Raw genomic sequence first — 25,479 nt, 5'->3', positions numbered from 1 at the left:
GTCATATGCCCCTAATAGTCATTTAAAAAGCCTGAGTCACCATGAGTCAGAATCAACTCAACAGCAACAGATTTGGTTTTTTTCAGACTAAAAATTGGCTCCTAAACCCCTGCAGAAAGGTGACTCATTCTCCAGCACTCTGAATCAGGAAGGAGTGGATGAATAATAAAAATCTGATTGTTAATCAGAGGAAAGGCAGTGGGCAAGGAAGGAAGTAACCTGAATTGGTCTGGAAACCACACCACTGTGTGAGCAAAAGGGCCCAGGGGCAGTGCAGGAAAGGATGATACACAGGCCAGGCTCAAAAAGCAACTAGCCAGTTCCTGCTGCTCCCTCAGGCCCCCAGCGGATCCAACTAGTGCCTCTTGGGCACTGTGAATCCCTCTGCCAGTCACCCCAGCACCATCCTCTGGTAACCACAATGGCATTCAAGACTCTGACACCTTTTTGCTGCCTTGGAAAGAAATGTCTGTCCCCAGGAAGGATGGGGAACACAACCAGCTGCCAAGACATTTTGGAGAGCAGGGGTGTTGGGCTAACAAGGGATGGGGAAAGAAAGGTCTGTTGTCTTAGGTTGGGTTGTCCAGAAGTACAGTTTGAGGCAAGGATTCTTGTTTAAGTGATTTGCTGGGGAAGTGGAAGGGAGAAAGGAGGCAAGCAGGATAGAGCAGGAGTTAAAAGCTGGCAGAAATGTGGCCTCAGCCAGAGACTCACTTCAGCTAATCCCACAGTGGGCTCTGTAGCATAAGCAGCATCACAGAGCTAGTCCCACCTTGAGCCTTTAGTAGCATTTTAGCCATCAGTCAGAAGTCCCTAGCTGACACAAATGGTTAATCGCTGGACTACTACCCAAAAGGTTGAAGGTTCAAACCCACCCAGAGGCTCCTTGGAAGACAGACCTGGAAAACTGCTTCTGAAAGGTGACAGCCTTGAAAACCCACTGGAATGGTTCTACTCTGCACACATGGAATTGCCATGAGTCGGAATCAACTCGACAGCAACTAAGAACAACCCATCAGTCATTGGCCAACATGTGGGCACTAGGCACTACCTGTCAGCTGAGGCCAATTCTGCATAGAAGGGGCAGCTGTGAGCTATCAGCAGCGAACCCTCACAGTAGCTGAGGGATGTCTGTGCCATCCAGTGTCATAGGACTGGCACTCCTTCAGCAAAAGGGAGGCTGAGCCTGGGTCTGCAGGAAGGTCAGAGGAAGCGGGTAAGAAATTAAGAGTGGGCCCACAGAAAGAGGCCCCAGATAAATAAGGCATTACTGAAAAAGAAGAACAAAGTGGGAGGCCTTACTTTACCTGATTTTAGAACCTATTATACAGCCACAGTAGTCAAAACAGCCTGGTACTGGTACAACAACAGATACATGGACCAATGGAACAGAACTGAGAATCCAGACATAAATGCATCCACATATGAGCAGTTGATATTTGACAAAGGCCCCAAAACAGTTAAATGGGGAGAAGACAGTCTTTTTAGCAAATGGTGCTAGCATAACTGGATATCCATCTGCAAAAAAATGAAACAAGACCCATACCTCAACTCCATGCACAAAAACATTCAAAATGGATCAAAGACCTAAATATAAAATCTAAAACGATAAAGATCATGGAAGAAAAAATAGGGACAACTTTAGGAGCCCTAATACATGGCATAAACAGTATAGAAAACATTATAAAGAACACAGAAGAAAAACTAGATAACAGAGAGCTCCTAAAAATCAAACACTTACGCTCATCCAAAGACTTCACCAAAAGAGTAAAAAGACTACCTACAGACTGGGAAACAGTTTTTAGCTATGACATTTCTGATCAGCACCTGATCTCTAAAATCTACATGATACTGCAAAAACTCAACTACAAAAAGACAAATAACCCTATGAAAAAATGGGCAAAAGATATGAATAGACACTTCACTAAAGAAGACATTCAGGTAGCTAACAGATACATGAGGAAATGTTCATGATCATTAGCCATTAGAGAAATGCAGATCAAAACTACAATGAGATTTCATCTCACTCCAACAAGGCTGGCATTAATCCAAAAAACACAAAATAATAAATGTTGGAGAGGCTGTGGAGAGACTGGAACACTTCTACACTGCTGGCGGGAATGTCAAATGGTACAACCACTTTGGAAATCGATTTGGCACTTCCTTAAAAAGTTAGAAAGAGAACTACTGTACGATCCAGCAATCCCACTCCTTGGAATATGTCCTAGAGAAACAAGAGCCTTTACACAAACAGATATATGCACACCCATGTTTATTGCAGCACTGTTTACAATAGCAAAAAGATGGAAGCAACCAAGATGCCCATCAAAAGGATGAATGGATAAATAATTTATGGTATATTCACACAATGGAATACTACGCATCGATAAAGAACAGTGATGAATCTGTGAAACATTTCATAACATGGAGGAACCTGGAAGGCATTATGCTGAGTGAAATTAGTCAGTTGCAAAAGGACAAATATTGTATAAGTCCACTATTATAAGAACTTGAGAAACAGTTTAAACTTAGAAGAAAACATTCTTTTGTGGTTACAAGAGGGGGGAGGGAGGGAGGGTGGGAGAGGGGTATTCACTAGATAGTAGATAAGAACTACTTTAGGTGAAGGGAAAGACAGCACACAATACAGGGGAGGTCAGCACAATTGGACTAAACCAAAAGCAAAGAAGTTTCCTGAATAAACTGAATGCTTTGAAGGCCAGCATAGCAGGGGCAGGGGTCTGGGGACCATGGGTTCAGGGGACATCTAAGTCAATTGGCATAATAAGAACTATTAACAAAAGATTCTGCATCCCACTTTGAAGAGTGGTGTCTGGGGTCTTAAACGCTAGCAAGCAGCCATCTAAGATGCATCAATTGGTCTCAACCCACCTGGATCAAAGGAGAATGAAGGACACAAGGCGATTACGAGCCCAAGAGACAGAAAGGGCTCCATGAACCAGAGACTACATCATCCTGAGACCAGAAGAACTAGATGGTGCCTGGCTACAACCGAGGACTGCCCTGACAGGGAACACAACAGAGAACCCCTGAGGGAGCAGGAGAGCAGTGGGATGCAGACCCCAAATTCTCGTAAGACCAAACTTAATGGTCTGACTGAGACTGGAAAGACCCTGGTGGTCACGGCCCCCAGACCTTCTGTTGGCCCAGGACAGGAACTATTCCCAAAGCCAACTCTTCAGACATGGATTGGACTGGACAATGGGTTGGAGAGGGATGCTGGTGAGGAGTGAGCTTCTTGGATCAGGTGGACACTTGAGACTATGTTGGCATCTCCTGCCTGGAGGGGAGATGAGAGGGTGAAGAGGGTTAGAAGCTGGCGAAAACGACACGAAAAGAGAGAGTGGAGGGAGACAGCAGGCTGTCTCATTAGGGGGAGAGTAATCGGGAGTGTGTAGCAAGGCGTATATGGGTTTTTGTGTGAGAGACTGACTTGACTTGTAAACCTTCACTTAAAGAATAAAAATTATTTAAAGAAAAAAAAAAAAGAGCGGACCCCACGGTGTCTAGTACACCCTGCCTTTGGCCATGGCTCACAGACAGGGAAAGATCAATACCACAGAGGGCTGGTAGCACTCAGAGGCCTCAGCCTCCTCAGGAACCCTTGTCCCATAGTATTTCCTTTGTGAAGCTAAACAAAGTAGCCTCTGAGAAGAAGACTGCCAGGCCAGCCAGGGAGTGAGGTCAGGAAGTGAGGTCAGCAGGCTGACCCTAAGCCTTGACAGAGTCCGCCCTTAAAGCAAGCCACAGTGTGGTAGTGTCACAGAACTGGCGCTCCTCCAGCAAAAGGGAGGCTGAGCCTGGGTCTGCAAGGAAGTCAGAAGAGCTGGGTAAGAAATGAAGAAAAAGAATATGAGAAAGGGGAGAAAGAAGAAGAGAACTGAGGAAGTAAAGGGAAAGGAGAGAGGGAGGCAGAGCAGGCTTCTTAAATCAGAGGGAATGCAATCATTCTCCCTGTGCAGCTAGGCCTTCTGAGCTCTGACATGCCACTCCACACCTCTCCTTTATGAGCCAATTCCTCCTTGAGATTTACCAGACATCCCCTCTCATCCGTAAAGCCTCCCAGTCCTCTCCTGTCCGCAATAGGCCTCTCTCCAGTGGATTCCTAAAACTCTCCCTGAGGACACCTCACTTCTGGAACCAGTAGATTCCGCCTTGTGTTGTGAATCATCCTTAGATAAATTAAAGGGTTGTTGCTGTTGGTTGCCTTCCAGTTGATTCCAATCAGGGCTTCGAAACGGCTAGTTCTGGTTCAAACCCCTGCTGAGAATTTGCATTCCCACCCCCAGTTATACTGAATCAGAATATACATTTTATAATAATAAATTTTGAGAACCACTGCTCTACTAGTGGTTCTCAGAATTGGTCCCTACGGTGCTCTCGGGGAACATTTAGCTCAATTGGCCAATACATCGCACTCCACCTCATAAGCCCCCACTTGCGGCAAAGGGCAGATCACAGAGCCAGCAGCTCTGGGCAGGGACGATGACAAGCTGGGCTGTAAGCTCCTAGATGTCAGGAATCATGACCTCCTGTTCATCCACAATGACCTAGTGCCCTAGTGCCTGGCTCAGAGCAGGAGCTCAAGGAGTGTGTGTCCCCAGGTGCCTGTCACTGGAGGATGTGATGAAAGCTCCACAGGGCCCAGAACTCACACCAGCTGGGCACCAACACCTCTGGAGCAGCTGCCTGGGGTTTCCTCATGAGTTAGGCTGGAGTACACTGAAGACAAGCAGTTGTTGCACTGCCAGGAGGCAGGAACCAGGGCTGCTCACCCGGGTAGCTTTGTTTCGTGGCTTCGATGGGGCTGGCAGCCAAAGGAAACACTCTGGCCAGGCTCCCTCCCATAGTGCCTCACACCAGACCAGGCCAGGGAGGGGAGCTGGACTCCCTTCATCCCCGGGACCTCTTCTCCTAGGGCAACCCTCTTTCTCCCCCTTAGTCCCAGCCCTCTCCCCATGAGTCTCCTACCTCAAACTTAGCCATTTCTTTGGTACTTACGGCATAAATACTGTTCAGTGTTGAAATGTACTGAAATTTACTGCTGCTGTATGTGTACATCTGTGTGTACCCGACTTCTCTCCCCAAAACTCTATGATATCTCTTTCCTCTAATCTCTCTCTCAAACTCTCTTGGCATGAATAAAGAAAACAATGTGTAAATAATAAAAAGGAGTTCTTTCATATTATTTTGGCATGCTTTAGAACACAGAGGATTACCTTTCTAATCAAGCTTTTCCAATCAAGACTGATGTTAACATTAAAGTGAACATCTCTGTGGATTAGCTCAGCTGTCAGAACCCAATGCTAATGAAGCCGATTGGGTCAGGGATTTGATCACCGTAAGAGCCAATTAAAATCTCTCTGTTGCACTGGGCATAGAATATACTCATAACCCAATCCAACCAACGTGCCAATGTCTGCCATCAATCTGTGTCACAAGAGGTATTAAGCCACAGTAGTTATAGCCCAGCAAAAAATCTATCTCCAGTGCCCCAGGAACAACTCAAACTGCCTATTTTCCCTCTGACAGTGTTGTCTGTATGTCTGCACATAACAAGACTACATTAAAATTAGTTCAACTTCTCCTAGCTGGGGAAGTACCCAGTGAATGGTCTTTGGGGCAATGAGAAACCTGCCTGGGATTATCAGTGGGCCTCAAGATTTTACTGAAGTTCGTAATGAGAAGAACAACTCAGCATCCCAAAGGGTAGAAAGGCTCAAAGTGGTAATCCTCAGTCTGCTGGCTGGGAATCTCTATGGCACTATCCTAAAAAACTTTCTGCAATCTTGAAATGTTCTATATCTGCACTACTCAATACGGTAGCCACCAGCCACATGCGACAGTTTAGCAAAAGAGGAACAGAATTTTTAATTTAATTTTGATGAAATTAAATGTTATAGCCATATACAGCTACCATATTGGACAGCACAGATCTAGAATCCAAAAAAGTATTGGTGGTAGTAACAGTAAGAATCAAATAGTGCTAACATTTAACAAGAGCTTACTATTTTCCAGGCATTGTTCTAAGTATATTATATCTAACTATATACATATATGCTACTATTTTCCAAGTCTCTTGTAATGAAAAGATAAATTCATATAAAATTTTTACTAACTTTAGTATACTTTCTGATATCATGTATTTTCTAAATTTATAAGTACTAAGAAATATAATTACTATCAATCAGCAATTTTTTTTAACCTTAAAAAGGGGTTGGTTCTTATACTCAAAAGATTAGGAATCAGAGACTTGAAAAAATCAGCAAAGGGAGCAGATAAAAGAAAAAAGCAATGTTCACCTTGAGGTTTCCCTGCTCCTTCCCCTGCTGTTCTGGAGCACTGTGGAAGTAGAGGACATTTCACCTTTCTCGTACCCCCACAAGCAAGGACACAGGGGAGTGTTTTTGTTCTGCCATTGGAGTGGAACACCATCCACTAACCTCTGTCCCCTAGGCGTTCCTGTGTGCCCACCTCAAGCCAGAGTATGTGTGTAACAGGGACCAGTGGATCATGCAGTTCTACTCACCCGAGCACATCTCCCCCTTGTAGCGGACACAGGAGAAGTCATCACACTCGCAGTATTTGCCCGTGATCTTGCCAAAGTCACTGCTGTGGCAGACACACTGGCCACACAGGCACTCTCCGCGCTGGCTGCAGAGGGGCTGGCCCCCCGGGGGGCTGCACTCATCCTGCTGGGAGGGGCGGTAGTCCTCCTCTGAGCACTCGCACTGGGTCCCCAGCCAGCCAGGCTCACAGCGGCACACACCACACTCGAAGGTCCCATTGCCATTGTTGCAGCGGGGGCTGTGAGGCTGGGCCTGGGCCTGGCAGGCACAGTCACAGTCGAAGGTGACCTGGACAGTGAGGCTGTCTTTGAAGCCCACAGGCTTGATGGTGAAGGACTTCTCCTTCTCCTGAGGGCAGCCACGTACCTTGGCCTCAATGCTGAAGCTCACCTGGATGAAAAGCAAGATCTCATATAGACAAGGGTGGGCGCTGGAGGAAAAGCAGCCATCCTGGCCCTACCAAGGAGTACCCAGTCTCATCCTTCCAGGATCTGAGGCTCCTCAGCCTTCCCACTACCAAAGGCTACAAAGCAATACAAGTGCACTGGACAGTTGTGCGGTCATGATATATCTGGCTGGGTTCAGCAGCACAGCTTACAGTCATAAAATAAAGAGCTGCTTTTTAAATCCACATGTGAAATAGGCCGGCCCAAGCAAAACAGAGCCTGTCATCTTGTGAATACTCTGCTCTGGCCAACTAACTGCACTGATTACACAATATCGGCAAGACACACAAAGCACTATTTTGCACCACACAATGTCACACAGTGGCCAACCCAGGCTTAGGATCTAATGTCCAATGTCCCGTCATATTTCATCACTCATGCAAGCAAGCACGTTGCAGGCCAACGATTCTTGCATGGGGTGTGTGTAAGCATGCCCAGGAACTCCCTTGCCCTCTGTACCCACCCACCCCTCTCCTCTTAGGCAAAAGTAAAGAATAAATCAATAAGGAAAGCCCTGGAGGGACCCCAGGGGCAAAACGAACATATGCATGTTTCAATTCCTTGAGGGCAAGTATTTGCTGTTGTGCCTTCAGTGGCTAGGACGATGCCTGGCACATATTGTTGTTGTTGTTAGGGGCTGTCTAGTCGATTTCGACTCATAGCGACCCCATGTCACAGAGTATAACTGCCCAATAGGGTTTTCTAGGCTGTAATCTTTACAGAAGCAGATCACCAGGTCTTTCTCCCGCACAGCTGCTGGGTGGGTTCGAATCACCAACCTCTCGGTTAGCAGCCAAGTACTCGACCGTTGTGCCACCAGGCCTCCATGCCTGGCACATAGTCTCAATAAATATTTATGGAATAGATGACACTGCCATTTTACATTGGTCATGTGAGGGAAAAAGGCATTGCCTCGGGGGAGGGCTGGGGACTGGTTAGGGGCTGAAGGTTAGAAATATTTTCATTTGCAATCAGCTCTGCGTAAACAAACATAGGCATACTAACTGTAAATTAAAAAAAAAAAAATCCTGAAAGTAAAGCTCACTTAACAGATAGAGAGGAGTTCTGGGCAATAGAAGCCTCAGAGGAAAAGGTTGGCAGCTCCGTTACATCTAACTTGTGATGACCTTCAGGAAGAAGATACAAGGAAGGAAGGGGGTGGCGGTTTCCACAAATCTCTGGAGCACAGGCAGGGTCAGAGCTGCAGGTTCACCCCAGCCCAGCCCACCTCACCGTGTCTCCAATCTTGAGTCCAACACAAGACTTGAGGCCTGGGATGACCTCGTTGTTGAGGCACGTGGCGTTGAAGGATAGAGACAACTCCTCAGGGAGGTCACGCACTTCCAGCTCTACTTTAGAGCGGATTTTCTAAGCAGAAGAGGATGAAAAGAAGGCAAGGGATTGGGCTGAGAGGAAATATACTTGAGCCAGTTCTGTCCCAAGCCCTAGACTCACCCTGGCTGTGCCAGATGCTGAGGTTTACCTGGAAGCCTGTAGAGTACTTCAGGGGCTTCTGTTTCCTGCTCTATTTCCTGTCCAGGAAACTGCTCCCTCTCCCGGTCCCCATTTCTATCAAGGTGAGTGTGGATAAAATCTAAACCAGCAACACCCTCTTGCAGGCCTCACGGGTGCACAAAGTGGGGGTGCTCTTGGGTAGTAACTCTGTCTAATTTTTATTGAGCCTTGCCTTCCCCATGAATCAGCTCCTTCTTTTTCCCTATTGCTGAGCCCATTGTTTCGTCACTCTGAACCCCACCATCTCAGAGCCCCGCTCTCTTCTCATCTAACCACAATTCCCAGCCACATCCCCTCTCTCCTTTCCACCTCCTCTAAACTCCCTACCCCTTGTCCCTGCTATCCTCTGGCATTCCTTTCTGAGACATTTCTTCATTGGAAGGCTGCATCCCCCTTCAGTGCTGGCCACTGCCTGACCTCTGGGGAAATAAGAGAAAGGCAGTGGGGTACAATTAATTACTTTTGTGTGTGGCCTTTCTAGCCATGGTCTTGTAACTCCCACCCAGGTGATTGTGTGATAGGGTAATTGTGGCCTACAAAGGGGATTGGTCAGTTTTGCCTTAAAAGAAAGCCAATTCCAAAGCAGGGAGGAGGAGCCCGCCACCGCCACCGCCACCGCCACCGCCACCGCCACCGCCACCGCCACCGCCACCGCCACCGCCACCGCCACCGCCACCGCCACCGCCACCGCCACCGCCACCGCCACCGCCACCGCCACCGCCACCGCCACCGCCACCGCCACCGCCACCGCCACCGCCACCGCCACCGCCACCGCCACCGCCATGGAAGTAGAGACCAAGAGGAGACACCTGGCAGCAGGCGAGGGCAAGGTGGGCTTCTCAGCCCGTGGAGAGAGAAAGCTGAGTTGCCTTTGGGCGAGGGCCTAGGGCCAGGGAGAAGTGTGTCTATGAGCATGGCTGGGAAGAAGCAGTCCTGATGAAAGAACTATATCCCTGAGCCTGAATTGTAAATGTTACTTCCCTAATAAACCCCATAATTTTGAGTATGGTCTAGTGAGTTCTCTGTGGCCATTACAATGTATTATCGAACCCAGTAGAGAGTGCTGTGGGAGGCATGTTTGGTGTCAGAGTTGGTAAAGATAGCCAAAAGAGGAGGTGTGCCTGACCTCAGCCTCATAGGAATCAGTCTTGGGCAGTTGACCTTGGTTCTCCTTTCTCCTTGTGGGGTTGGAGGAGGTCAGACACTACCCCTAAGCTGTTGTTACAGTGGCAGTAAAGCCGTGCGGTAGACTGGAAGCCAGTACCCTCAAATTTGAGCCCTTCTGGGAAATACTAAGTGAGATGAACTCTCAGCAGGCCTATTCCCCACTGAAGGCACTCACCCCATAGGCGTCAACGATGAGCTGGAGGACGTTGCTGGAGTCTTTGGACAGAACCCCCACTGTGGTCCCCGGGATAAGTTCACTGTAATTCTGGAAAGGAAAATAAAGATGCCCAGGACTTACCAGAGGAAGGTGGTGGTCTCCAAAGGCCCTCCCCAAATCAGATTGAAGGTTTTGAAATGAAGATTAGGAAAAAGCATTGAATATTTCACTTGTCACTACCAGTAATTTTTCAGCCCTGAGCAAAAGTATAAAGAACCTTTCATACCTCACACCCCACTAAATTACTGCCCCTCCAGCACTGAGAATACCAACACACCCCTCCTTATAGGGTCACGGTTGGAGGAGAGAGGCCCACAGAGAAGAATCTTTAGCTCCTGGGAAACGGGTTGGAAGAAGGGCTTTCCTGGTTGGGGATCATGAACAATGCTGCCATGGGACAATCATCCAAGTGCAGACTCCCCTGGACTGGCTTCCTGGTTCAGGTCCACCCATCATAGGCCCCACTCCAGGAAGCCCCGAAGGTATGGTCACCTGGTAGAGATTGACTACATTTTCAGTCACTGCAAAGATTAAATTGATGTTTTTTTGGGACAGTTTCTCAGTCATCAGCCCCAGGGAGGGATAATCCTTAAAAAAAAAAAAGAATTGGAGGTTAGTAGAGAAACCTGGTGGTGCTCAGCTTCTAACCAGAAGGCTGGTAGTTCAAACCCACCCAGCAGCTCCATGGGAAGAAGACCTGGTAATTTACTCCTGTAAAGATTACAGCCTAGAAAACCCTGTGAGGCAGTTACATGGGGTCACCGTGAGTCAAAATTGACTTGATAGCACCTAACAACAACAGAGAAATCCACATAGTATTCCTGGATCCCAAGTCTCAGAACTTAGCTGACTCAGGCTGTGGGCCAGACAGTGGTAGTACTTAAACCTTTTCACCCCATGATCAAAGTAGGGCAAGAAGGTAAGTAGCAGCTCCTCTGGTACCAAACACAATTGCGAACTTCGGGGACAGATGAAGAGTTACAGACTGATGGTGCCAAAATTGAGCACCTTATTCTTCCTACTCTAATTCAATGCATTAACACTTAGGAGCAGATTCCACTGGACAGGCATGGGGCTGGGTCTCACTGTTTTTCAAAGTCATTAATTTATTGAGCGTTCACTATGACCACAGCAACTTCAATATTGCATTTGGAAGCCATAATACAAGCAACTAGCATATCAAATAGCAGAACAGTTCAATTTAATCAGCATCGAGCAGCTCTTGAAAGCTATTATTTGTATTCACCTTTAATAATGATATGCCATGAAAAACTTAGAATACATCATGATCATTTTAAAGGGCAGACAGTACTTTTGCACGGTGTCTGGCTGTGTAATTACTAATAAAAAGAGCACAGTATCCAGCCATGCCTAAGTTCTCATTGTTTTGAAGTTACTAAGAAATACCTTGGCCTGGGTACTCATGATCCTCCCCCATGTGGTCTCAACTTTCCAACCATTCACTCACCACTCTCCCAAGTTCACTTACCACTGACCTGGAACACTCCCTTTCTCCCATCTGGAGTGGCATCCTTCCTTAGGACACAGCTCAAGTCTCACCTCCAGGAAGCCTTCCTTGACCATCCCAGCTCATGATGAGCTTTCCTCTGAGTACCTACAGCCATTAGTGACTGTGCCACCCATTTGGCACTAATCATGTATCCCGTGAAGGGGCAGATTAACTAGTAAGCATGGTATGCACGGGCTTAATTGTGTTTACTTACTGATCTGTCATGAACAATTTCACATGGGTTTCACCACATCATTATATGAAATCTCACATATCAACTAAATCATCCTTTAGCCTTCTTTTCATCAAGATAAATGGCTCTGATCGCTTTAACTTTTCCTTATGAGACGTGCTCTCTATGTTTTTGATGATCTTTATCCTTTTTTCCTCTACCTTCTTCCAATAACCACAAGTGAGGACAGTATTCCAAGAAGGGGATAATCAGGGCAGAGTAGAGAGGAAAGGCTTCTTCCCAGCTGAACCTGTGAAAGTCCTTTGGGTTTGTTCTGGATGCCATGATGCTATTACTGGTGCTGGTGGAGGTGGAGCTGACAATGACCACTGTCAGGGCCATTGATATGCGAGAAGATTTCTTATAAGAATGTGGTGATACCCATGTGAAATTGCTCATGACAGATTAGTAAGTAAAAACAGGGCCATTGCCAATGCTTGTGCAGGTTATACCCTGGATGAGGGTTCCAGTTGGGGAGGGCAAGTTGAAACTGAGTCCTACACCCTGCCCAGGGGAAGCGCTGCCATTTTCACGTTCATAAAGAATAGGGACCATAGACGGTGCCAGAGATCTCACCATGGTAGTGGATGCAGAGTAATGGTTGTCACTGCCAATGTGGCACTGCCCATCATTGGGTTGGACAATTCCTGCCAGCCTTCCATCCAGTGCTATATGAGTTTTGGCATCAGTGGTAAACACCAGCAAGTGAGATGCATCGTTTCTCCAACCAATCTTTTCCTGTTTAAAAAAAGGCAAAGGAGATAAAGCAATTTTAGTCATGCATTGGTAGAAAACAAAGACTCAAGACCTCCCCGCCTGAAGGGCTGGACAAGTTTTCTTGGCGAAGGGCCTCAGTCCTAGTCCTTAGAACCCAAACTGGTGCCTTGCAACTCAAGGGTTTATGTTATCTTAGAAAACAGTCTCACAGCTGATTAGTTCAAATAGCTGAATGATACCCTTTTCAATTACACACATAATTCTTCCAATGACAGTCATATCGTCCATCTAGAAACCCACCTGTACCCGCAAACCTGGGCTGGGCTAAAAGAAATTCCATCTCAACATCTGCCCACCTTCTTTAGGTTACGTCAACCCAGCTTTGACTTGGAAATACTTCCAGAGAAGGTGGGAAGATGCTCTCCCCAGAAAATATCTGTGACCACTGAGGTTCAACGAATGTCAGCTCTGGCCAGGGAGTGAATACAAGCAGAGGTGGCTATTGCTCATACCTACCCACAGCTTTGTTCCATTCCTTTCTCCAACTTCACACCAGAAATCTCCAGGGTTGAGCCACTACCTTCCCATTTTTGTCTATGCCAGCCACACCTGGTACACCAAGCCATCCATACTCACATCACATACTGTAGCCTGCATGATGGCATCAAAGCCACCCTCTGGGGCATCTCGGTTTCGTGACACATTCTGCTTCTTCACCTCCTCATTGAAGCGGGTCACCTGGTCAGTTAGTGTCAGCACGTGTTTGTAGCCAAACATGGGCAAGCAGGTGGTCTTCATACTGGGGAGGAATGGGAGACAATTTAGGCACACTCTGATGGAAAAGGTAGAATAGGGAATGGAAAGGAAAGGAAGTATAGTGGTATGCTCAGGCCAGTTCTATACATATAACCCAGCCAGTTTAGCCTCCAAACTTCAAATTACCTGAGTCATCACATCAACCTTTCCTCCAGTTAGTCTAGGGGGATAAGAGAATGAGCTGTGAAAACAGGCTCCTTGGATTCAAATCCCAATCCCACCATTTATTAGTCATGGGAATTTAGGCAAGCTCCTTAAACCTAAACTTTAAAAAGGGGACAATATTAGCACATGTATCTCCTAAGAGTTGTTGTGAGGCTTAAAGGAGTTAATATGTGTAAAGCACTTAGAAAAAGCTCTAACTGTTGTTGCTAGCATCTTATACTTAACACTTCTCTAAAGCAACACTAACACAACAATAAAGCAAAAGTTTATCAAGAAGTTAATGCTTTTGAACCATCAATAAATCGCTAAATTAGGCCAACAGGGGCATTTCTGTACCCTAATGGCTTATTTGTTAATTGATAACTGGTGTCTTTATTGGGGAACCTTACAACCCCAACAGAAGGTTAAAAGCCACATCACATAACTTTGAAAACTAAAGAGTAAATTCACACCTTGTCAGGCTCAATAATAACCGTCATTTTAAATTATTACAATCCATGGATTTGTGCAGTCTCCACCAACTACGTAAATAATAAGTCATTCAGTTATAAGCCAAGGGGTCAACAGAAACAGTCTATCAATTTACAGACTATTAAAGGGTTCAATGTCATTTACATTCTTTTACATTCCTCTAGGACTTAATTCCTTGGATTTTCACCTTGTAGATTACACCTGTTGGATTACACCTCAATGTAAAGAAAACAAAAATCCTCACAACTGGACCAATGAGCAACATCATGATAAACGGAGAAAAGATTGAAGTTGTCAAGGATTTCGTTTTACTTGGATCCACAGTCAACAGCCATGGAAGCAGCAGTCAAGAAATCAAGAGGCATTTCACTGGATAAATCTGCTGCAAAGGACCTCTTCAAAGTGCTGAAGAGCAACGATGTCACCCCGAAGACTAAGGTGCGCCTGACCCAAGCCACGGTATTTTCAATCGCATCATACGCATGTGAAAGCTGGACAATGAATAAGGAAGACCGAAGAAGAGTTGACGCCTTTGAATTGCGGTGCTGGCGAAGAATATTGAATATACCATGGACTGCCAAAAGAACGAACTAATCTGTCTTGGAAGAAGTGCAGGCAGAATGCTCCTTAGAGGCAAGGATGGTGAGATTGCGTCTTACATACTTTGGACATGTCGTCAGGAGGGATCAGTCCCTGGAGAAGGACATTGTGCTTGGCAGAGTACAGGGTCAGTGGAAAAGAGGAAGACCCTCAACGAGGTGGATTGACACGGTGGATGCAACAATGAGTTCAAGTATAACAACAATTGTAAGGATGGCACAGGACCGGGCAGTGTTTCGTTCTGTTGTGCATAGGGTCGCTATGAGTCGGAATCGACTCAACGGCACCTAACAACAAAAACAACAACAACGGGGCTCCTCCCTTGATGATGAGAAGGAAGATGATGAGAACAATAGAATCAATCCTTTTGAAATTATAATTCTTCTGTTTATTGATCCATAAGTTTCTCTCTACTTCTTACCTCATTTCTCTAATGACTTTCTCCTTCCAGGTCTCCAAGCAGCCTTGGACTCTACTGACACAACACTCCAGATCAATGGACTAGCCCATTTGCCACGAAGATAAAAGTAGAGAGGAGATATGGTTTGGCCAGCAGGCAGCCAACAAAGCTGCCCAAGAGCTAGAAATAGGTGCTAGGACTTGGTCCTGCCTGGGACAATAGAGAAGGGTGCTGCCCCCGCTTCCAGAGAGAGACTTACTCATAGCAAGGGTTTTTGAGGGCCTCTGGTGGAGAAATGTACATGTATGGTGACACAGGTTTGTCCACAAAGGCCCCGAAGCCAATACGCAGGTTGCTGGTGAGTTTGCGCATCTGGGAAGCCAGGTTTGTACCCAGGCTCTGGATGCTCCATAGATCATCCTTCATAGAGTAGGACAGGTCCATCAAGTAGTAGATGTCCACAGGGTAATCCTCCACCTGCCGCACTTGGACGGAGAAATTCTTCGAATCGTCTGGAAGACAGCAGGATGTTAGTTCTTCTCTTCTCCCTCTGAGACTTGATCAGTGGATTTAGATGCAGTTGGGACTAAGTAACAGCTTGATCAAACCAGACCTGAAAGTTCTGAGATCCTTCTCTCTCCTTGCAAACTCTATTCCTCTTCCAATCTCTTGACCTTCCTATACTTACCCTTTTCCTTCCCATTCTAAAATTTTCCACCCTCTCTAAATCCCCATCTGTCTAAACCTCGGGGTCTCAAGCTACTCCCACCCTGGGTCATAGAGATTTTAGCAGTTACTACACTTCAGGCTCTGTAAAAGGCAAGAATTGAGTCCACCCCTCTCTGAACATGCCTTGCACATAGTAGGTACTCAATGCTTAAAAAAACCTGTCTCTTACCCTAATCCTGCCTCCAACTGCAGATCCTCTGCCCCCATGTTTCTGCCTCAATCTCACATGGAAAAAGGGGCTGACAAACTGCATTCTCATTCTATATCTAATTTGAATCTCAACACAAAGCTGTAAGGTAGGTAAAAACAGGCATTGCTGGAAAGAAGTAACAAACATTTTTTGAGTACCTACTATGTCAGGAGAGTTAAGTAATTTGCCCGAGGTCAAATAGCTAATATATGGTGGAATCAACATTCAACTCAGATCTCCAGCTTCAAATTCCAATACCTTCCATTTTCTTCCATTCTCCTGCCCACGTCTCCCCACCCCTATCCTTTTTTTCCCACCCCATATCCTTTCTGAGCTGCTTCCCTAAGACAGCTTCCTGCTCACACCTTGTGCCCTGTGCCCACCTGTATGGGGTCCCTCCTTGAGATGAACCCCATCCCTACCTGGTCGTAGCCGAAGCGCAATCTTCTGGGGAGTGACTTGAGTAACCTGGGAGCTGTCTCCAGAGCCCTTGTCACTGAGGGGTCTATCCTCCAGTACACGGGCCTCACTGATCGGAAACTCGATGGACTCCGGGGCACAGTTGTCTTTCAGCAGGTTCTCCTTCAAGTTACAGCGAGCCGTACCCACAGGCAGAGCCTATAACACAGGAGGTCAAGAAGAAACACTATGGTTAGAGCTCTGGTGGCCCTCTACCTCCTGCAGTCCCTGCTACCTCCCAATGGCCTAGAGTTTACCCAGCCCTCTGGAGCTCAACCACTATAAATGAACTGATGTGACCTTCCTAGGATAATCCCTAGGCAACAGAAGGGGGGAAATGAGACATCAGGAAAGCTGAATGAGTGCCTGTTCATGGATTGGTAGCTAGGGTGTTTTGGATCCTTGATCAAAACATCAAAGCAATTTCTTTGAGCCTCAGTTTCCTCACTTGTAAGACAAAAGGGTGAGATGACATGGTGTTTTCTGTCCCTTCATGGTGTTTTCTAACAGGAGTAAGATGCCTGTTAGACTCAGATTTTATGTAAACTGTGAAATGCAACCCATTTATGAGTCCCAAAATCAATTTAGTGGATCTCACCATCATTTTATTAAATAAAATGCAATCGAATCAAATAAAAAATATCAAAGCACACACGCAGTAAAAGTAAATATTGTTTCATGAAATGTTTGTATAATGGGAGTGGAGTATAACGTGTACAATAATGATGTACAATACATTTCTTTATACAGGTCAGGGTCAAAACGGTTTGGTAGCTGCTGTGTTAGTCACTGGCTAGGCTGTCAGAGTCACGAGAGCAGAGGCTGTGTGTGTCTTGGTCCCGCTCTGTTCCCAGCACCCAGCCCAGGGCTTAGCACAAGGGAGACAGGAGAAGGAAGTATCAGAAGGCAGTGAAGAGTCAGAATTTAGAGTTTGGGAGCACACTGGCCAAGACTAAATCCTAGCTCTGCTTCTTTTGTTGTTGTTGGTTGCCACAGAGTCAGCTCCAACTCATCGTACTCTCATGCACAACAGAACAAGATGTTGCCCAGTCCTACACCATCTTCATGATCGTTGGTGTGCTCAAGTCCATCGTTGTGGTCACTGTGTATTCTGAGTGCCTTCCAACCTTGGGGGCTCATCTCCCAGCACTATATTGGACAATATTTTGCCTTATTAGCTGCTTACTAGGGCAGGTTACCTGAACTTTCCAATTCTAGCTTCCTCAGCTCTAACATGGTATTTTCTGTCCCTTCCTGCTCTGACATTCAGCAAATTTAGCCAGCACTGTGTGGGTACATGGCCATGAAGTCTCCTTGCCAGGTTTCAGAAACTGGCCAGAAAGCTGGAAAACCCCCACCTAGACCTATTTTACAAGACCTAGGCCTTCAGGCCCTCTACCCCAAAATGCTATCCACCCTCTCTCACAACCACTTCTAGGAATCAGCTGGATAACCCATACCAATATTCCAGAACTACTGTCAACATTTATTGAGCACTTACTGTATGCCAGGCACTGTGATAAACACTTAACACGGATTATTACAATCCTCCTGACAGTTTTGTCGGGTTGGAGCTAGTATTATTTTACCAGCGAGGAACCTGGGACTTGGAGGCTTTATAACTGAGGAATCCAATTTTACATGTAAGGAGTCTGAGGCTTGGAAAAGTTAAGCAGCTTGCTCAAAGTTGCAAAGTAGCAGAATAGATTTTAACCTAGATTGTCTGACTGTAATAATCCCCATAAAATGCTAAGTTTTATTACATTATGTATCAAGTGAGGGTCGAGGCAGAACAGCAGGAGTATGGAAAGGATGGTCCCAGGAAGAGTCACACCCAAGAATGTCCCAGGTAGAGAACAGGATACAAGATGGGAATGTGTTGGTGTGGGGAAGAATGGCTAATGTCCTGCCTTCTCGGCCCCCTCAGCCCCCTCAAGTGACCTGGTAGTGGTATTACCAGATAGAGACTGGGCCACAAGGAGCCTTCCATACTCAAAAAACCAGGATTCTGTAGCCCAAAACCTCTCCCGATGCTCGAAGTCTCTTTCCCTCTCCCATTTAGTCCTCCTGATATGCTGGAGGCTTCCTCACATGGATGGGAACACGAGCAACACCAAGAGCACGGGGACTACCCTGGCTCAGGCAAAAAGTGAAAAGAGGTCCTTGGAAGCAAGCAGCTTCCTTCTTTCTCTCAGCTTCACACGTATGAGGGTAGAGAAATGGTGTCAGCAATGGGAAACAGTAAGTAGGACTTAAACTTCCCAGCTCCAATATGCCAACAGTGAACATCATAGACACTCCAAGTCTCTGAGGGAGATGAAAAACCCTTCCCCAAACCCAGCTCTGGCCAAGGACAAAATGGCAGAGGGGAGAACTCATAGGTACTTCAGGTTTTTGTGCCCAGATTGCTCGTGCTGTCCGTGCCCACTTCTCCCAATTCTTCTCCAGCAGGAGGTAGTCAGTCTCTTTCTTCAAACCACCCCCCACCTTATCTCTGATTCCAGCTGCCCACAAAGTCCCAGGGAGAAAATCTTCCCAAAAAGGCAACAGTTGGGTAGACCAAGACAGATGCTGAAGAAAAGAGCAGAGAAAGGAGAGAGACAAGGAAACTGAATGGGAACAGTGAGGCCATTGTATATCCCAGGCTGCATCAGTGGAGGAAGACAATGTTTCTGAGGGGCGGTTCTTGACCCTCATTTTCTAACATCACAGCCCTTATTAGAAGACAGTTTGAAGTGCTAGGCCCTGCTGACAGTCCTTACGGTTTGTTATGAATTTCCTTAGAAATATAAACACTGAGAAACAAAAGCTGCCTCCCTCCTCCCTTTGTGGTCATTGACATCAGAGGTCAGGAACATACCAGGACGGCTTCTCAGCCAAGCTCTCCCTGAGAGCCTCCTGTCCCCAGAAGGATACCAAGGTAGTGACCTCAGTACACTTAGACAACATTCTCTTCTTAATATCCCACGATGAGGAGGTAGAAGGAATGTCTCCAGGTTACTCAGGGAGAAAACTGGAAGGGGAGAAATATTAAAGTCCCAGTTCCCAGTAAAATAGGATGTTGCACAAAAAGGACAAAAATAACCAAGACCCAGGGAAGATCCCAAGCACAGAGGCAGAAGGTTCCAGCCCACGTGCTGTGTGAGCTTGCCAAGCTACCTCCCTATCCTGGGAGAATGACACATGCTGCTAATACCACTCTCCAGGACTCCAATTTTGGAATCTGGGAAAGTACACCATGAATAAAAGTCATTATCCTACGAACCTCACAGGGTTGGTCAGAAGATAAAATAATACCGTAAGTGTGAAATGCTTTCAAAATATACAAATCTCAAAATAAGTAAAATATACTCAAATCTTTTTTGATAAGGGATAAATAAATACATGCAAATGTAAGGTGACTTTTTTTTGTTGTTGTCGGGTGCCGTCAAGTCAATTCTGACTCATAGCAACCCCACGTGACAGAGCAGAACTGTCCCAAAGGGTTTTCTTGGCTGTAATCTTTACGGAAGCAGATTGCCAAGTCTTTCTCCCATGGAGCCACTGGGTGGGTTCAAAACACCAAGCTTTCCATTAGCATATGAGGGTTTAACCATTGTGACACCAGGGCTCATGGACTTTTTTCTACTATTACTATTATAACTTCTGATATTACTGCATACTCCTTTCCTGAAGAACAAGGGTCAATATGTCCTGGGTTTGTTGTTGTTGTTTGTTTTTTCCCAGAGAACAACCAAAATACCTCCAACCCAAATACATTAACATTGTCATCCTGATTGACTCAACCTGGTGAAGACAGAAATCACCTGAACACTCAGAGAAGTGTAGAGAAGACAGAGAGAGGGAAGAGAGGAAAAGGAAAGCATTTTAGAGTTTAGAATTACTGGTATTCACACCTCACAATTTACAGGGAGAGGAGCACTGTTAATATTATACTTTTTTAACAATAACAACTTGGAGCAAAATACCCGGAACACTCTTAAGATGGACATTTATCTGCCAAATTAAAAAAAAAAAAAAATACAAAGAAAGAAGACCAGAGATTTTTTTAAATTATGTGAGTGGCTAAAATGGAATATCAAGAGTCTATTCCTAGCCTTTTCCCTGTAGATGCAGAGAAGAAAATGAGAAAGAAATCCTACTGTAGTCTTCCTCCACTTTGCTAGCCCCGAACTCACTCCTCCTCTTCTATCCTTGGATGTTGGGCTGAGTATGAGCTGGTCTACCTTGTAGTGTATATTCAGGCCTATCTAAGAATACTTATTATTTCTCTCCACCTTAGGGTTGCCAAATTTAGCAAATATTTCAGACATATTTATACTAAAAAATATTTCTTATTTAATTCAAGGTTGACAGGGTGTCCGGTATTTTAACTGGCAACTTTACTCCACTTCCACCCACCTTGATCCAATGATCATCTCCACTAAACCTGCTATCATAAGAGCCCATTCTGACGCAGCAGGTACAAGAAGCCTGGGAATTTTATTTTTAACAAGTACCCCAGAAGAGTCTCACCACCAGAGTTTGGGAGGTTCTAGACTCCTACATGGTATCTCTGAGGCCAAGGCTACAAGTTGAATCTCTGTATGATGCAGGCCTCTGTTAGATTCACAGCCTTGACACAGCACACCACCAAGCCACCGAGCACATGTCAGTATTGAACTCTCCAAGAATACACCCTACACGGATGAGCCCAAAACTTCATTTTCATCGACTTTGGCTATGTTTTCCTATTACTCCGCCAAGTAATCACTATACACACCCAGAGCGGCTGTCCTCTAGCTACCAAGGGAAGGCTAAGCCCAACCAGTTGTTTTTCAAGGCACTGCCAGCCCCACCTGAAACAGCCAAGGCAGGGGAGGCAAAAGCACAAGGGGGTCTCCAGGGTCAATTATTCAACAAATCCCATACAAAATGGCCCAGACCTTCGCCTTTTTTTTTTTTTTGAGTGAACAGCTGAGGCACTTTCAACAGCTAAACTCAGCCTGTGTTGGGGAAGCCCTGCTCCCTTCAGGAAAAACACAGCAGTCTGTTCAGGTCACACCCCAGATTCCCACTCCCATTCCTCCCTGGTTGACACATTTTGCTCCACACCCAGCTCTCCCGCCCTCCCTCCTCTCCCCTCCTCTCTCATGCTTAGTGACAGTTGTTGTCACTCACTAAACCCCTGGCCTCCCCTACTTACATATTTATATTCCATTCTTCCAGAGAATATCTCATTGGATTTTCCACCTTCCCACAGTTTTATTTGGTCTTAGCTACACCCATTTCCTCTCCGACTCCAACCCCATCCCTAGGCTGGTCCTATACCTCATGCTTTGATCTTACCTTGCAACTTCCTGATTGCTCTCACCCAGACTGCCTCAGGGGACAAGATTCTACATTCTACACTGGCATTGCAAAAAATGTGTTCACATGACGTAAGGGCTTTGTCTGGTCAGCATACCAGGTTTCTCCCTGTATGGGTGGGTCAAGGGGGTGGATAATGGAGATGGGACAAAGAAGAGGGCAGACCCTCTAGGAATATGTTTCCTTTTTTCCCAGGCTCCTCTGGGTGAGTTGCCTACAATTTTTTCTTGCTTTGGGTTAAAAGGAGGGGAGAAAGGGAGAGCATTCATTGAGTGTTGCTAGGGCTTCTCTTCCCATGCCTCTGCTCCAGCCAGCTTCATATCCACCAATTCAAATGAGGCATCTTCTCCATTCAGCACTCCCTCCTTCTCTCCCATTCCAGGATTCAGCTGCAGAATTGCAACTGTCTTGTAATGGTAGCTTAATAACATTGTAATGGTGACCAAGGGAAGGAAGACAAAGCAAATGAGAAGAGAGGAGGCCACGTCACGCTTGAGCAGCCCAGCTCAGCCCAGAGTAGAGGAGAACCTGGCCAGGGCAGAAGGCAAGGACTCACCCCTTTTCCCTGCCCCCAGCCCCAGGGAATGTTTCGCTTGCTAAATGAAGTCAGTGTAGCCCAGATGTTGGGCAGCTGCCTCTGGGAGCAGTTCCCCTGCAGTTGAGCACAGAGGCAAAGCAGGGTGTTGAGCTGGCCTCTGCTGTTCTGGCACTCCTGTCTAGGGATAAACACAGCCTCCTAGCACCCACTGCCCTTCCCACCCAGCCCCCCAACCCTCAGCCTGCCAGGAAGGTTGCCTTTTTAGGAAACTCAGTCGGTCAGGAAGAGAAGCAGACAGAGAGAATGAAGGTCCAGGAGCGGTCATAAAAACTGCAGAGAAGGCAGGGACCTGATGTCATGACAGAGAGGGCGCCTCAGGTAGCTGAGAAGCAGCCAGGCCAGGAGCTCAGGTAACCACCTGCCGTAGGTCAGGCCAGTGACTAAGCCTCAGACTCTGTAATCACTGGGAGCCTCTCCAGCCACATTCACCCACCAGCTCTTGCCAGCTCCAAATTCCCGTCCCAGCCACAAACAGCCATTCCCTCAGACACACTCATTCCCTAGGGCCCCAGACACAACAAACCCTCTGCCTAGACACAGCTAACCCTTTCTTGTCACCCTCCCAAACCAGCTACTATTGAGTTGATTCCGATTCATGGCGACCCCATGTATGTCAGGGTAGAACTGTGTTCCATAGGGTTTTCAATGGCAGCTTTTTGGAAGTAGAACGCCAAGCCTTTCTTCTGAGGCTCCTCTGCACGGACTCAAACCTCCAACCTTTTGGTTTGTACCTGAGCATGTTAACCATTTGCCACACCCAGGGACTTCGTCCCCCTCCCATCCTTACCAAATAGGCCCAGGTCCTTCCCTCACTGACACCTAGGAGAGGGAAGGAAGGAGGAAAAGAATAGAAAGGAAAAGATAAAGCTGCAGGGGTCCAATCACCAGAGGGGGATAGAGAAAAATTTTGACTAAACACTCCCACACAAGCAGAAGATTCCTCTTTTGTTTGCCTTTTTAGAATTCTGAGATGTCTGTAGGCCAACACCCCCTTCATACTTATGTCCTACTCCTGCCTCTCCTTTTGAGACTTGAGGCCCTGCTTCCCTGGAATATTCCTCCTCAACAAAAACCAAGTGAAGTGTTATAAGGCTGTAGCCATGGCTGCAGTAAAGCCTGGAGGACCAACTGAATTGGCCAGGGCTGGAGTTACATGCTAGACTCTGAACAGCATTCTCAGCAACACCCCCAGCACAGCTGGCTTCGCCATCCATCCCTAGTTTTGCTCAGAAAGGCATTTAGGATGAAGAAGATATCTCCATGGGTCCAGTCCTGCACAAAAGCAGCTGAGTCTGGGGAACAAGAACGGTCAGGTGTCTGTTCCTTACCTTGTCTGAGCACCAGGCACACATGGGACTCACAGCCAAACACTGCTGGCAGGAGCTCACACCACGGGTGGCACAGATGCTGGGCCCTGCAACAGAGAGACAAGGGCATTAAAGCCTGAATCAGCTCACAGAAGTAACTAGCCTGCCCCGTCTTTCCCAACTTGCCCAAATGCCCAGATTTGGGCTCTCGGATACACATAAACACACCCCAACTATAGCCATTTACCAAGCATAGGGTGGTTGGTAAGAAGAAAGGACAATGAGGAAGCTCAGGAGAATTCATCGTCAGTTGATGAAGCCACAGCGATGCCAAAGTGATGGAGCAGGGCTGACATTAGACCCAAAGTGTCAGATCAAAACCAGTGGAAAGCGTTTACGCCGTACATTGTGCAAATGAAAATGTGAGGCCCAAAGAGACAGCGACTTGCCCTCTCTTCAATTATTCTATTGATATATTCACAGCCACTACTAAGGGGTCCAAAGCCCAGATGCACTAACAGTAGCAAAGCCTACACCTGGCAGATGGGGAAGAGGGCCATATGGACAATGTCAGGCCAGCCTGCCAGGGCAAAGCAAATCTTCTGAAAAGTTCTCAAGCTTTTGTCCCTTCCCAATCTATATATTTTGGGATCCAAGTATAGAATGCTCCGGAGAAGCACAAAAATGTTAGAAAAGGCTGATTGGTATTTGGAGCCCTGGTGGCACAGTGGTTAAGAGTTCAGCTGCTAACCAAGGTCAGCAGTTCAAATCCACCAGCTGCTCCTTGAAAACCCTACGGGGCAGCTCTGCTCCGTCCTCTAGGGTCACTATGAGTCAGAATCAACTCAATGGCGATGGATTTTGTTTTGTTTTGATTGCTATTTGCTGTAAAAACATGGAATTTTGAAGATGGAAAGCATGTGTTTGAATTTTGAACCCTCTTCTTACTAGTTGTGCTATGACCTTCAGCAAGTCACTTAATCTCTATGAGATGATGAAATCTATCTAACAGGATTTGGGCAAGAATTCAGTGAGGTAAGGGAGAACCGCTTAGAATGCTACAAAATATCATTCAATGTGAAGAGTCTTCACACTGTCAAAGGCCACAGAAAAAGCTGGTGGGGAGAAGCAGAGCCAACTATAGGGGCCAAAACAGCCCTCAGATGCCCAGCCTGCAAAAGCCAGGAATTCGCTTCCCTTCGCTCAGCCTTCCTGGCCTCAACCAGGTAAACCTCCTCTCCCTACATTGCCCTCCACCCCAGTCTTGTCCAATACGTTGTTGTTGTTAGTTCCCCTGGAGTTGATTACAGTTGGTGACCCCATGTGCGCACAGTAGAACAGTTCCATAGGGTTTTCAAGGCTGTGACTTTTCAGAAGCAGATCACCAGGCCTATTTTCTGATTTCCAATATAAGGAGCAGGAATAAAGATTTATTCCTCACCAAGGCCCAATTACCCTGACAGTTCCTTTATCCAATTTTAAAAAGTGGCCCCTTTGCCCCCAGCTGGTAGGACCAGCAAATCTGTTTGGAGAAATCATCCTGACTATTGGGGTGTTTTGCCAGTGTTCCCAAAACTTCTCATCAAGCTGAATGCCTCAGTCCATTTTATTATTAAAAAAATCCTTTGCCATTGAGTCGAGACACAGTGACCATATAGTGTGACTCAACTCTCTCCCTCCCCACAAAACACACTCTGAAAATTAATGTGTATATACTTACACAGTATTGTTAATAAAAATTATCCAAAACTTGAAAATAGGCAAAGGGATTACTGAGTATACTTTCAATGTAATATAGGGCATTGACAAGCCCATCATGCTTGGGGGTTATCTGTTCCTTTCTTTTACTTCTATTGATAACGATTTTTTTACAACTCTGTAGGAGTTAAGGTTAACTTGCAAAAAAAAAAAAAAAAAAGCTAATAACAATGGAAATGATTCTTGAGAATAATGCGTGGAATTCTCATCCAACAGCATTGCCAATGATTTCTGTCTGGTAGA

At 46.2% G+C, this 25,479-nt stretch overlaps 1 protein-coding gene and 1 non-coding gene across 3 annotated transcripts in view; both read right to left on the bottom strand.

Moving 5' to 3' along the window:
- The window catches only part of ITGB3 (integrin subunit beta 3), a 58,541-nt gene that overhangs the window by 17,885 nt on the left and 15,177 nt on the right, over positions 1-25,479 (bottom strand). Inside the window, exons 2-10 of one of the 2 annotated variants that reach the window (XM_049861642.1) lie at positions 23,500-23,585; positions 16,188-16,383; positions 15,106-15,358; positions 13,031-13,193; positions 12,254-12,415; positions 10,428-10,523; positions 9,894-9,983; positions 8,270-8,404; positions 6,551-6,980 (exon numbers count right to left, since the gene is read on the bottom strand). In XM_049861642.1, coding sequence (XP_049717599.1) covers positions 6,551-6,980; positions 8,270-8,404; positions 9,894-9,983; positions 10,428-10,523; positions 12,254-12,415; positions 13,031-13,193; positions 15,106-15,358; positions 16,188-16,383; positions 23,500-23,585 — 1,611 coding nt within the window. The remainder of the gene's footprint in view (positions 1-6,550; positions 6,981-8,269; positions 8,405-9,893; positions 9,984-10,427; positions 10,524-12,253; positions 12,416-13,030; positions 13,194-15,105; positions 15,359-16,187; positions 16,384-23,499; positions 23,586-25,479) is intronic. The other variant, XM_049861643.1, reaches the window with a different exon arrangement.
- On the bottom strand, positions 11,170-11,306 carry LOC126063352 (small nucleolar RNA SNORA15). Its single transcript, XR_007514292.1, has one exon. It is a non-coding gene; the product is annotated as a small nucleolar RNA SNORA15 (small nucleolar RNA).

Source organism: Elephas maximus, chromosome 19 (genome assembly GCF_024166365.1).
Source record: "Elephas maximus indicus isolate mEleMax1 chromosome 19, mEleMax1 primary haplotype, whole genome shotgun sequence".
Taxonomy (NCBI): Eukaryota; Metazoa; Chordata; class Mammalia; order Proboscidea; family Elephantidae; genus Elephas; species Elephas maximus.
Note: the sequence above shows the minus strand (reverse complement) of the source record. Positions and strands in the feature narration are given on the sequence as shown.